Genomic DNA, 13,500 nt, shown 5'->3' with positions numbered 1-13,500 from the left:
AGTAGATGCATTTAGGAATCTTTAAGATTACTTACAACAGAACAGCAATGCATTTTATGGACGACCGTTTCGTGAACCTAGGAGAGGAGGTCATTCTGACTTTGCTATGACAATCTGGCGCTTCTGAATCAGCTACTGTTTTGTTATTAGTTTAATTATTTGCTATTGACAGTTTTGCGCATCGTGTGTGTGTGTGTGTGTGTATGCGTTTTTGTGACAAATGAGGACATAAATTTGTATAATGACAAAGGTATGACATAGGTATTACAAGGAGAAGGTGACTTTTCAGGACATTACCCCATGTCCCCACTTTTCAAAACGCTTATAAATCACACAGAATGGAGTGTATTGAAAATCTGAAATAGCACAAAGTCTCCTGTGAGGGGTAGGTTTAGTGGTAGGGTTGGTAAAGGGCAATAGAATATACGGTCTGTACAGTATAAAAACCATTACGCCTATGGGATGTCCCCACTTTCACAAAAAAAAAACCTGAGTGTGTGTGTGTGTTTGTTTGTTAATATTAAAACGATTAATTATTACATAGTAAAATTACATATTAAAACATTAATGCAGGGCTGTGAAGCGATTAATATACACATATTAAAATATTTATGTTTTAAAATAAACTACTGTACGGTAAGTAAAAAAAAATCCATAAGTAAATACAATATAAGTATAAATCATCAAATACATCAACTGCCTAAACCCAGCACTGAAGAGTGACAGCCTGGCTATTATTGTATAATATATTATTGTATATATTATATAATATTGTAGAAACTTAATTTGCTGAAAAGTTGCTTTGCAATGATTTGTATCGTGAAAAGCGCTATACAAATAAACTTGAATTGAATTAGCTGTCATTTGTAGTAAAAGGGCGACATCTAGTGTTATTAAGCCATTTTTATTTTATTTTATTTTATTTTATTTCATTTCATTTCATTTCATTTCATTTCATTTCATTTTATTTTAAAAACTAAAAAAAAAACTCAAGATCACATGACTTTTCAAAAACAAACAGAACTTTACCCCTGGAGTTTGGCTTCACTTTAATATTTGACTCTGTATTTGTATTTATACAGGTGAGAAACATCTGTGTCAATATTGAGTAGCAATGATTAGCTACCACAAAGTATAAAAGCTGATACCTTATGTGTTATTTCCATAAACATTCCAATATATATATATATATATATATACAGTGGGTACGGAAAGTATTGTCTTGCTCTACTGCTATACTGTCTGTCACTTAGGGAGGGACAAAAATTACTGCAAAGCATCAGGATTTACAATTGAGATGTGAAAGAAAGCATTGCAGAGTTCAGATATAGATATGCTTTGTGTAAAACTCATGACTAAATACCATGGAATTTATTAAAGTAGTTTTCCTCAAAATAGTTTTGCAGATGGTATAGAAAAATTAAGATAAAAGGATACAACAAGGAAAAGAGAAATATACACTACTGTGTTCCTGATTCTTCTTTTTGTTAATTTCGAGAACAGGACTTTACTCTTGAGTTTGGCTTTACTTTATGACATACCACATTCTTTCTTGTAATTGGATGAGTAATATCTGTGCCAATAAAGGCTAGTAATGATTAACTATGTCAAAGCCTGTTTGTGTTATTTTCATAAACCCAAGTGTTTTGTCTGTATCAGGATGAAGGTGAGTGTTGCTCTCCTGCAGCTGCTGTGCTGTCTTCTGCTCACTGATGGACAAACTGAGGTGCAAGATTTTGTGGCCAATGGAAAAAACAACGAGCCCAACATCTGGACTGAGGTGAGAGATATAAGAGACATGGTGGTGGAGCTCAAAGTCAAGTTGGACATGGCGATGAAAGAGAATGCAAGTTAGTACTAGCAGTTGCTTCGTTTGTCACCTTTTAAATAGTTGAGCAGTTTAAAATAAATCTTTCAAATAATGGATACAAGTCATTTAAATAAACACTCATTAGATCATTATTATTTTATAGAAATGGCAGAACAAATGCAGGAGCTGAAGAAAGAGAATGCAGGTATTTAAAAGTGTATGCGGCCATTCTTTTTAAATTAAAATGTAACAAAATATTAAAGCACATGTAAAACAATAAAATAATAAAGCATGAATACATTGTTAAGAAGCATACTTTGTTCTGGGGAAGACACTGTTATGTTGGAAGAAAAAAAGTCTTTATTTCGCATATGAAACGCATCATATGCTTCTTATGTGTATCAGTTACAATTAATGATTTTACTAATTTTAGGGATTATTGATCAAATAAAAATAACTGAAAACTAGCTGGAAGGAATTAAGAGAGAAAATGTATTAATTAAATGATTCTTCTTCTTCTTCTTCTTTTTGTATTATATTTAAGGGATTATGTACAGGCAGCCTTTATTACACAATAAATATTATTGTATAACTCTGAAATAACTCGTTTTGTTTCTGGTTATGTTATGTAGTAAAAACTGCTTAAAATATTTTCCGTCCACAAAACAACCAAAAGTGGCATTTTCAGCTGACTTAGGCATGCGTGGTGATTTAGTTCCTCAGAGTACTGAGATCACACTGACATTTAACCACATCTTCACAAACATTGGTTACAACTACAATCCAGCAACAGATACCTTGAGCAAACATAGCCAATGCCATGCCTAAAGGATAACATCCCGTTCTAATTTTCATCAGGCTCATTCTACATTTGATCTGAATGTTTTGTCAATGGCGGGTCTCTTCACTGCACCAGTTAAAGGAGTCTACTACTTCAGATTCACTGCATGTGGTACTCAAATCAGACAATCACTGGGTGCAAGTTTACATAAAAATGGGCAGAAGATTGTGTCAGTAGGTCAGTGGCGTAATCACGATGAGCACAGATATGCATCAAATGGAGCTGTCCTGCAGCTGGAAGTGGGTGATGTAGTTTGTGTGAAACTCCTCCCAGGTTACACCATCTATGACAGTCCAGATAACCTCAGCACTTTCAGTGGATTCCTCATTTACCCATTAAAGTGATCAACCATTGCACACTGTACTAAGTTTTGTTGATTTCCTAATGAAAGACAAATTTACTAATCTGTGCTCTTTCTACATTAGTTTTGAGCTCTCATTTAAATAACTTCTAACTGGTTGTTCAGAGAAAACTGCATGAATCACACTTGTGCTGTATTAATCATATACTCCATATGGAAAAATATAACTGCAATAATGCTCTCACATGCTATTGTTTGTATTAAACACATTTGTATATAAACCTCTGTACTATCTAATAACATTCTTACCTAAAATAATAATAATAATAATATAATACATTGTATTAATAGTATATTAAATGTATTTATTTAAATATTCTAGATTTTAGCATTCTGAAACAACAGAATCTTTGGGAGGAAAAAAATAATAGGTACGTTCCTGGGATTTTAGTGAATTACATTGTAGTGCATGATATGCAGAATCTCTGATCATATTGTTGTTAAAGGCTGACATCTAGTGTTGAGTTTTGGACATGTGAACGTAGTAAAACATTACTAAACAGATACAATTACAGCTATTGATAATTATTTACAATAAAAACACCTGTAAATTATGTGTGTGTGTATATATATATATATATATATATATATATATATATATATATATATATATATATATATACTGTATATATAAAATTGTATAGCAAAATGGTGATTTCCTTGTGGATGCAAACATTCCTTTTCACCCCATTTTTTTTTTGTGAGACCAGTGAAATGGGAATTGATAGATGTTGTGACTTTTTAAAATTCAGAACTGGTCTAAACTAACTTTTCAGTGTACATCGTTTTCATATAAGATGCATACATAAGATATGTGCATATTATATCTGTAGAAATCAGATTATTCCAACAATACAATTTTAAATGTTATTTGTCATTTTCCCAAATTCGCTTTCTTAAATTAGTTATATAGGAAATAATACACAGTAAAGCACATGTTATTACACAGTGGACAGGCTTTAAATCTGAACAACTTTAAAAAAAAAAAAAAAATTTAATATTATTTTTGTTTTTTATTTCCCTACCTTCAACAGTTTTAAAATAATGATAAATCACATATAACATATAACAAATTACATTTTATTTCACAGTGAACACGCTTTATGTAAAAAGCTAAACATTCCTTTACTACATCCATCAATCTGTTTTTCTATAATGTTGGTAATTTTCACACAACCCCTTGGCATAGCAGAACCTCTCTCTCTCTCTATCTCTCCATTTCTATCTCTCTTTCTCTCCCCACCCTGCCTAATTTCATCTGAATTTAGGATGCCTTTGACCCAGCACTGGATATGCATATGTGAAACAGGGTGAGACAGAGCGATAGGGTGAGGGACAGACAGGAAGAGTGACTCAGAGAGAGAGAAAGAGAGAGTGCGCAAGGCTGAGGACACTGATCAATGCATCTTTGTGCTTGCTGCCTCAGCAAGTGAAGGTGAGAGCAAATCAAAACAAATGAAAAGCAGACGCCTCTGGAGAGAAGCAAACAGCCTCCAATCAGCCTCTGAGGGAGGATGATTACTGTCCGTGGTGAGCTAGAGGAGTGACTGTCAAGGCAGGTGCTGTTTGAACACAAGCTCATGTGCAGATTTGAGTCATCTTAGAGTCTCCTCACTGCACCCACTTACTGGACAACAAGACCTTTTGTGGATACTGAAACCTATAGAAAAAGACCTGCAACATGGCAGGAAGCTTTGGGGGTTTGAGTCTCAGGATGTAACTGAAGGTAGGTGCTTGTTTATGTACAAAATAAAAGTCTATTGTTTTGTGTTGTGGACTGTATCGTATTTCTGCACGATGTAACTGATTCCAAACAGTTAGTCGCTGTGCCAGAGCCGTGGCCTAGCGGTTAGCGCATGAGCTGTGGCGCTCATGTAAACGATGCAAGTTTGAATACAGCTCGCAACATTTCTTGATCCTATTCCTCAGCTTTTCTCGCCATCTTTTTGTGTTCATCTGCAATTAAAGGCTGCATGATTGTTGTGATATCTGAAGGAAAGACTGTGAGTCTTGTGCTTCATAGACTACAATCTTTCCTAGACTGACTTCAGCCTGTTGTCATGTGTGGTGCCACAGCCTGGTGCCACCCAGAGGGGTCAGTTTGACATCCACAACAGAACATCAAGAAAGAGAGATGCTAGGGGGAATGAACAACAAGATGATCTGAAATGTTTGCACATTCAAGGCTGGGGGCTGAGGGAATGTGTGTGTGTGTTCACTGGAAATGTGATGGCGAAACAGTAAGTGCTGATTGGAAAGTGATTCACATTCACAGCATAGTTGCAATGTTTACTGTGAATCTCAAAGTACCATAGTTCTTTCTATTTTTTCATGCCATGATATTATTTTTCAAAAACATACATAAATGTTTGTTTTTCTATCATGGAGTGGGACTTCATCCCACAAACCTCTCACAAACCTTTCTGATTTTCATTCATTTTTAAACTACTGTCTACACACTGAATAAAGGTAGTATAATGAAAAATGAGTGACTGCAAATGTAAATAAATACAATTATGTAAATGACAACAAAGTAATATCCAGCAGTTCTCTAATAATAATAATAATGTTTGTTTAGAGAATCCATATATATATATATATCAAACACAGCTGGACTCAAATGAAGGTGTAGAACCATCTCAAGGATGATCAGAAGAAATGGACAGCACCTGAGTTAAATATATGAGTGTCACAGCAAAGGGTCTGAATACTTAGGACCATGTGATATTTCAGTTTTTCTTTTTTAATAAATCTGCAAAAATGTCAACAATTCTGTGTTTTTCTGTCAATATGGGGTGCTGTGTGTACATTAATGAGGAAAAAAAATTAACTTAAATGATTTTAGCAAATGGCTGCAATATAACAAAGAGTGACAAATTTAAGGGGGTCTGAATACTTTCCGTACCCACTGTATATATATATACTGTTTTGGTCTATATCTTTATTAAGTGTACAGCCAGTAAGCTGTTTTTTTTCACACATATGAAGCAATACATGTGCAACTGAGTGCAATATTTTTTTCTCATTAATACATTATTTAATATGTTATTTACCATATTTATGCATGAACAGGTTCCCACAATATAGATAATTTGAGTTTGTACTATCCTTTTGAGTACATTTGTCCTTAAAATGTAGGCAAAATGTTACGCACGAACACATTTTCGAAACATTCACTTATTAGAGTGGCTCATTAGAAAATGTACTGTCAGTCACTGATTAACACCCTCTTTGTCAGGCAAATTATCAAGGTGCCCAAGGTGGGTTGAATGAGAGAGAGGGCAGCCGAGCCTGGCTGGCGGGGGGCCAGGTGTAGCAGCGGAAAGGAGAGAAAGTCAGGTCAGAGCAGAACAAAACGTTTGTCAGTGTGTGAAATATTTAATTAGTCACACACACACACACACACACACACACACGCACACACACTCATGTTGACAGTTTAACTGAGCAAACAGACCACAGTTTCTCTATATTCCTGGAAACTGTACATATTAATTTTTTGCATAGATAGATCAGAAGTAATGCAAACTGAATATGTTACAGCACACTTGTACCCGCTCTCTCTCTCTTTCTGTTTGATATCACTCTGTTCTTTTGATTTCACTTTGTTCTCTCTCATCTTTTTTGCTTACTCTTTCCAAATTGGATTCATCTAGTTTAGGCAGGAAGGTCTTTTGTACATTCTATTATCAGGTCTTGTGCTCTGGAACAGAAATGTCGTTTCTGAAGCATTGCATGAGGTTTCTTCTTCTTCTTCTTCTTCTTCACACGTCTCATAATAGATTGCACCCACAAATTTTGCATTTTCATCCAATGCCTTGATATAATGTATTCATTTCAAAATTAACTGCAGGCGGTAGCAGATGGTTGATACTTTGCAGTTTTTATTATGTGGGTCATTGTCAGAAAACAGTGCAATTTGTGCAACATGAATGTGTGTCCCCATGACTGACTAATGATATAATTTACAGAATACTGAACTTAGTTGCATTAGATGATGGATTTGACTCTAATAAGTGTGCAATGCAAATGGAATTGTAGTTAAAAAAACCTTATAGATTAAATATAAATGAAAAAAATGTTTCTGATTTTGTACATTCTATTATCAGGTCTTGTGCTCTGGAACAGAAATGTCGTTTCTGAAGCATTGCATGAGGTTTCTTCTTCTTCTTCTTCTTCTTCACACGTCTCATAATAGATTGCACCCACAAATTTAGCATTTTCATCCAATGCCTTGATATAATGTATTCATTTCAAAATTAACTGCAGGCGGTAGCAGATGGTTGATACTTTGCAGTTTTTATTATGTGGGTCATTGTCAGAAAACAGTGCAATTTGTGCAACATGAATGTGTGTCCCCATGACTGACTAATGATATAATTTACAGAATACTGAACTTAGTTGCATTAGATGATGGATTTGACTCTAATAAGTGTGCAATGCAAATGGAATTGTAGTTAAAAAAAACCTTATAGATTAAATATAAATGAAAAAAATGTTTCTGAATAAAATAAGTTTATTAAAATTAAAATATGTTACTTGTACTATGTAGTTTTTCCCCTAAAATACTTTTTTTTTTTTAGAATTTATCTATTCCTTCACTACCCCTTCATGAGTGACATCAAAATTTAGATAAAGAGAAGTTTCTCTTATCGCTATCTATCTATCATCATCCTTATAGATTAAATATAAATGAAAAAAATGTTTCTGACTAAAATAAGTTTATTAAAATTAAAATATGTTACTTGTACTATGTAGTTTTTCCCCTAAAATACTTTTTTTTTTTAGAATTTATCTATTCCTTCACTACCCCTTCATGAGTGACATCAAAATTTAGATAAAGAGAAGTTTCTCTTATCGCTATCTATCTATCATCATCTGTCTGTCTGTCTGTCTGTCTATCTTATTTGTTTACTGGCCTCATCAAGTTCAATATTCATCTGTTATGGGCTAACAATCGTATACAGAATATAATACAGAATTGTTCTTTGCACAAAGCACAATAGTATTTGAAATTTGCTAGTTTAGGCCATTATTTGCCATTTTTACACTAATATTCAATCCTGGGAAATAAAACCCCAAAACATTTTTAATGAAACTGCGCTGGGGAAAAACGATTTTTTAGACATGAAAACAAACAAACAAATACATTTTTTTTTAAAAACAAAAACAGCAGCGTTTTCTGAGCATGACTCATGTATCAGGGTATTTGTAGCCCAAACAACATTCATTACTATTCACCTTTTGTCTGTCTTTTTCAGTCTATTTACTTCCAAGAGTTCTCCTTCTCTTTCCACCTCAGGTGCTTCATAGTGGTCAAATCCATTGCTTTCCACTCAAGTCTGCCTGGACCAGTTATACCTGAGATGGGTAGACGGGCAGCTGATCACACCACTCCAGTGCCAGTTCTTGGAGAACCTGCACTTGTTGGGACACGCATCTGGAGGACCGTGGCAAATGGGACCAATAGTATGGCAACCCTCACACTGTCTCATCACTGTAACGTCGGTGTGCAGACGTCACCTGCAATGAAAAACAACCAACTACAGCTAAACGGCAAACATGTGGATACTTGTAGCAGTCAATCAGAAAACAAAGTGATCATGCCACCTAACGGCCACATCCCAAACGAGGCTGGTAAACAGGAGGATAACGGAAAAGAAAAAACTAAAAGTATCATTTATAAACGAAAAAGTCTGGAGACTAAAATGAAAAAGGGTGTGACTTTTGAGGGACTGGAGAGGGATATTTGTAAAAACATCAGGGAAGAAGTCCAGTGCCATAATTGTCCAATCAGAACCAGTCCTCCGTTGAGAGGTGTGGCTAACAACAGGTTAAAACCGAGAAGGAATTGTCACTTCACCAATGGGAGTGTGGTTGACTCTGAGGTAATGGGTGGGATCAGCAGTGACATCAGTGAAGGGGTGGAGTCTACCACCGGAAAGAAAAAAACATTACCTCCTCGCTCACCTCCTCACAGACCTCCTGTGACCATCTGCAGCACTTGTGGGGGAAGACAGAATCCAACACCTCCTGGACTTTACAGCCAAATAAGGATGTTTACACCGCCAACTTCCGCAGGTTCTCTGGGACTCCAGTCAAGACATTCATCCCCTCTTTACCCTGGGAAGGACGTGCAGGAATACACGCAGATAGAAAGGCACACCGACCGCAGTGCTACACAGTCAGACCAGCACCTCATGAGCCCTAACCTTCATTCTTATCTCAATATGAATATAAACAAGGAATGGCCATTATCTCTGCTGCCTGCTCAGCAGAGTGAGGCATCAAACCTCACTAATCATCACGCAGTCAAGAGGGAATCTAGCGCTGACACACACATTAATCATATCAGTCGCTCATCGGCTCTAAATACACGCACGCTCACTGTTACCGTGAAAGAGGATAGAGCCTCAACAAAGGTCATAAACACACACTTGAACGCTCACAAACCTCACAACTCTTGTCCCTGCAGACCTCCTGTGACTGTCAACCCTCCCCAAACACACAAAAACAGCCTGTCAGAGAAGCTAGAAGCCACACAGGTGACAAATACCAGAATACCACACACAAACACTCACTTTAGATCATCTCACCAGCCAAACCCTGATGAGAAACGACCAACTCAAAGAAACCAAGTCGCAACTACACACTCAGAGTCCCCCCAGCCCCAAAATAAAATACACATCAAACCTTTGCAAACTACTTTGAAACAACAAATGTTCCCCCAAACTAGCACACTGCAGAACTCCAATGCACTTTCAAAATGCTCACGGTTAAATCAGACAAGCACACTTTCGAAATCCCCTGCCTGTTTTCATTTGCATTCAAATGTTAAATGCCAAACTATAGTGCAGAGTTGTGTGAATGAAGGTGTCATATCCTCCACTGCTTCAAACATTCACAGACAGGTTCAGTTCACTAATGGACTAGAGTCCAAGTTTGACACGCACACTAAACCGTCAGTGTGCTCACACACAAATTTCAGCATTAAACCTCAAAGCGGGACGCAAATCTGTGCTGACACAGAGTCAGAATCATCACCCTGTGATTCACATTCGCATTCTGCACTGGTGACACACGCACATAAACTCTCAGGGCCTCACGGTGAACCACGTCACGCATCGATACACACAGGCACTCCTTCGCCCACCGACACGCACAAGGAAGCTTCTTACACATCCACACAGCGAACAAACACCAGTGGAACATCACTGCAGGGTATATCCGTGCATAAAGACGCACTGTCACATCCTTATCATGAGTCAAAAAGCCAAAATGACACTTGTTTGTTTTCACATGCCCCAAATATGTCAACCCATCACAAAGCAACACTTACTACACAAACAATCAACCATCAGAACCTCTCAAATGCATTTACCGCCATGCAGACGGAGGTGGAGGTGCATTCGTACACCAAAGAACGTTCTCAAGCAAGCCCTGGTGTCAAAGCAGCCTCGCGCGCTTTGTGTGTTCATTTGAAAACGCCACGTAGGCAGACAGAGCCTACTTTCAGACGGTCTGTCCTGAATCAGCTTAATAATGACACTCTTGAGTCCTCATTACTAGCCATCGCTTCCGCTAGGGCTTTTCCTCAAGCTACTACACACAACAGGACTGAATTGAAATCTTGGAGTGACACAGAGTCAAAGAAACAAACTGATATTAAGGCAGTGGAACCAGAAGGTCAAATGACCAATGGCTCACAACACTCGCTTCAACCTCCAAACAAACCACCTCCTTCTTGTCGACCTCCTAAACCTTCTTCTGCACCTCCACAAGCACCAGCTTTTAAATTCGTAAATGGGAACCTGAATGTGACCTCCAATCAAAACCCACTTTTGGATCCCTCAGACACTTTGCCTACAGAGCACGCACAGAAAGACGGGAGTCTCCAGAACTCAAAGGCACAGATGGAATCTCGTTCTGAAGCGGTTGGCTCCATCCCAAGTGAACGCTGTTCCATAATGCATGACCATCCGGATTCTGCAGTAAGGTTGCTGCCTGCATCCCCTAAATGTGGCAGTCTGTGGGACCCTAAGTGTAGATTAGAGATGGTAGAGGCGAGTCTGCAGTCAAACAAGGAAAGAGTCACAACTCTGCTCAACGTCATCCAGGACCTGGAGATGAGCCATGCAATCAGCAAAGGGTGAGAGACGGAGTTATTCCAAGATTAGCAGATAATAGACAAGTGTGACTGGCGAGCTGGATGTGTTAAAGGTAATTGTGAGAAATGTTTTAGAGCTGAGGTGCAGGGAAAAAGGGTAGTTGTAGTTTAATTTGATGTACATTTGGTTTTATCTCCAAGCGTAGGTCACTAAGGGCTATAAATGAGCTCTAACTGCATTTATGGATGTGAATGTGAGGCATGCTAAAACAATGCCTTTTAAAATCTTTTTCCTTGCCTGCTATTTATGTAGTCGGCGATGTTTTCGGACTGGCCAAGACCTCAGTGATTGTTCCACCTGTCAGAAGACCGCATGTGCTGTCTACAGGTGAGAGCACCCAGTGAGACTACTAATCATTTTAAAGGGGTAGTTCTCCCAAAATGGACAATTCTGTCATCATTTACTCACCCTCATATTGTTCCCAACCAGCAAGGCTTCTTTCTTCTGTGGAGAGCAAAAAAATATATTTTTAAAATGTCTCTGTGTTTCAGAGAGACAGTGTCTCAAATTACCTTCTTTTGTGTTCATCAGAAGAAGGAAAGTCAGGTTAGAGGTTTATAACGACATGCAGGTGATTAAAAAATGACAGAATTTTCAGTTTTGGGTGAACTACCCCTTTAGGAATGAACTTTAGTACTTTATTGTGTTATCCAATTCAATACAATTAGATTCATATTCCCACATTTCCATAGACACATTTTTTCTTCTTCAGTGTTTTATTACTTTCTCCCACCGCCCGTAGGTTAATAATAATAATTAAAAAAAAAGAATTTAATAATATTTTTAGAAAAATCTTTTGTCATTATATTCTATCATTATTCATGTATTGTATAGTATAATAATGGCAAAATAATAGTAGAAAAAGCACAGATTTTAGTAATTACACACACAAACATATATTTGTTGATAATACATACAGTATACTATGTGTGTACACTACCTTTGAGAAATGAATACATTAATACTTTAATAATCTTTGGCAAGGATGGATTAAATTGATTGAAAAGTGACAGTAAATACATTTATAATGCTGCTCTTTTGGACTTACTTTTTAACCAAAATTCAAAAAAAAAAAAATCTCAACAGTGATAATAAGAAATGTTACTTGAGCACCAAAATCAGCATATTAGAATGATTTCTGAAGGTGACACTGAAGACTGGAGTAATGAATGGTTGTGCAAATGCATGTAATTCCAAGGGGAAAAAATAACTATGAAGCATTAACAATCATATAGAATGCTCTCTTCTCTGTCCCCCTACCTTTTCCCTTATCTCTTTCCCGCTTTTCCTATTCACTCTTTGGACTAGTGTGGAGTATGACTTCCGTCAACAAGAGAGAAGATTCAAGGAACTCCTCCAGAGTCTGTGCCCATCATGCCCAGAGAGGAAAGAAGGATATGAAGGATCTCTTTCTTTACTCACCTCACTCATTCAGAATCACAAATTACACCAGCTAAATGCAAACATTATGACCCAAAGCCAATCTGAGAGTCAAACCCACAGACAGCCTCAGATTATTTCTCAGATTCAGTGCCAGATTCGGTCTCAGTCTCAAACTCAGCCGCAGCCACAGATTCAGTCTCGGCATCAGCCGCAGCCACAGATTCAGTCTCGGCCTCAGGCTCAGCCACAGATTGTGTCTCGGATTCAACCTCAGATTCAATCTCAGTCACAGATTCCGTTTCAGCCACAGATTCAATCTCAAAATCAGATTATATCTCAGATTCAATCCCAGACTGAGATTACGCCTCAGATTCAGTCTCAGATTCAGTCTCAAGGTCACCCCCAGAATCAGTGCCTGTTCAAAGCTAAAATCAAAAGGAAGAAATTATGCAGGAAGCTGTTTAGCTGGCTGCCACACAAAGTCCAAAGTAAATGATTACATAATGCCAAGTATCTGATTTTCATGCATGACTCTCAACCCTCTGGTATGTGGAGTCACAACTCATTTTTCTCCTAATGCAGTCGGAAGTCTGATATATTTTGTGGAATGGAGCAATATTACATGGCATTCTGTGACTGAACTACCCAGGAGGATTTAAATTATGAAACTAGTTTTCCTTGGAAAATGAAATTGTACAACATTTACTTTAAAAATTAATTATACTATTTCTCTACAGTTACAATGAACATGATGCTTGCCTTGACTAGTTATGAAGGGTTTTGCACTTAAGATGCTTTTTTAGGACATGACATTATGAGTATATAGTTCATCACTTCCTTTTTGATCTTCAAAATGGACAGCTATCATCTGTTAAAGCCAGAGGACTGTGATGGGACTGACATATGGAGCTTCAGTGGCTAAATTTTAGCTAAATAA

General features: G+C 37.2%; 2 protein-coding genes across 2 annotated transcripts; both read left to right on the top strand.

The window, feature by feature from the left end:
• The first annotated feature begins 1,660 nt into the window (after positions 1–1,660).
• On the top strand, positions 1,661–3,254 carry cbln17 (cerebellin 17). Its single transcript, XM_071582289.1, is given in 5 exon segments — positions 1,661–1,850; positions 1,974–2,015; positions 2,244–2,304; positions 2,473–2,602; positions 2,708–3,254. Coding segments are annotated over 5 exon segments (711 nt in total). The 3' UTR covers positions 2,996–3,254.
• Positions 3,255–4,307: 1,053 nt separating this feature from the next.
• On the top strand, positions 4,308–13,206 carry LOC107552065 (uncharacterized). Its single transcript, XM_016233872.1, has 4 exons — positions 4,308–4,738; positions 8,315–11,161; positions 11,433–11,507; positions 12,489–13,206. Exons 2-4 carry the CDS (start codon positions 8,379–8,381, stop codon positions 13,057–13,059), a joined length of 3,429 nt encoding a protein of 1,142 aa, XP_016089358.1. The 5' UTR covers positions 4,308–4,738; positions 8,315–8,378; the 3' UTR covers positions 13,060–13,206.
• The last annotated feature ends 294 nt before the right edge of the window (positions 13,207–13,500 follow it).

Source organism: Sinocyclocheilus grahami, unplaced genomic scaffold (genome assembly GCF_001515645.1).
Source record: "Sinocyclocheilus grahami isolate Dianchi unplaced genomic scaffold, SAMN03320097.WGS_v1.1 scaffold440.1, whole genome shotgun sequence".
NCBI classification, from domain to species: domain Eukaryota; kingdom Metazoa; phylum Chordata; class Actinopteri; order Cypriniformes; family Cyprinidae; genus Sinocyclocheilus; species Sinocyclocheilus grahami.
Note: the sequence above shows the minus strand (reverse complement) of the source record. Positions and strands in the feature narration are given on the sequence as shown.

Bases quoted from the DNA above. Each gene is read 5' to 3' on its own strand.
- LOC107552065 (XM_016233872.1), top strand. From the start codon at position 8,379: ATGGGTAGACGGGCAGCTGATCACACCACTCCAGTGCCAGTTCTTGGA. The intron at 11,162-11,432 runs GTGAGAGACGGA...CTATTTATGTAG, and splicing joins AGCCATGCAATCAGCAAAGG to TCGGCGATGTTTTCGGACTG. The intron at 11,508-12,488 runs GTGAGAGCACCC...TCTTTGGACTAG, and splicing joins ACCGCATGTGCTGTCTACAG to TGTGGAGTATGACTTCCGTC.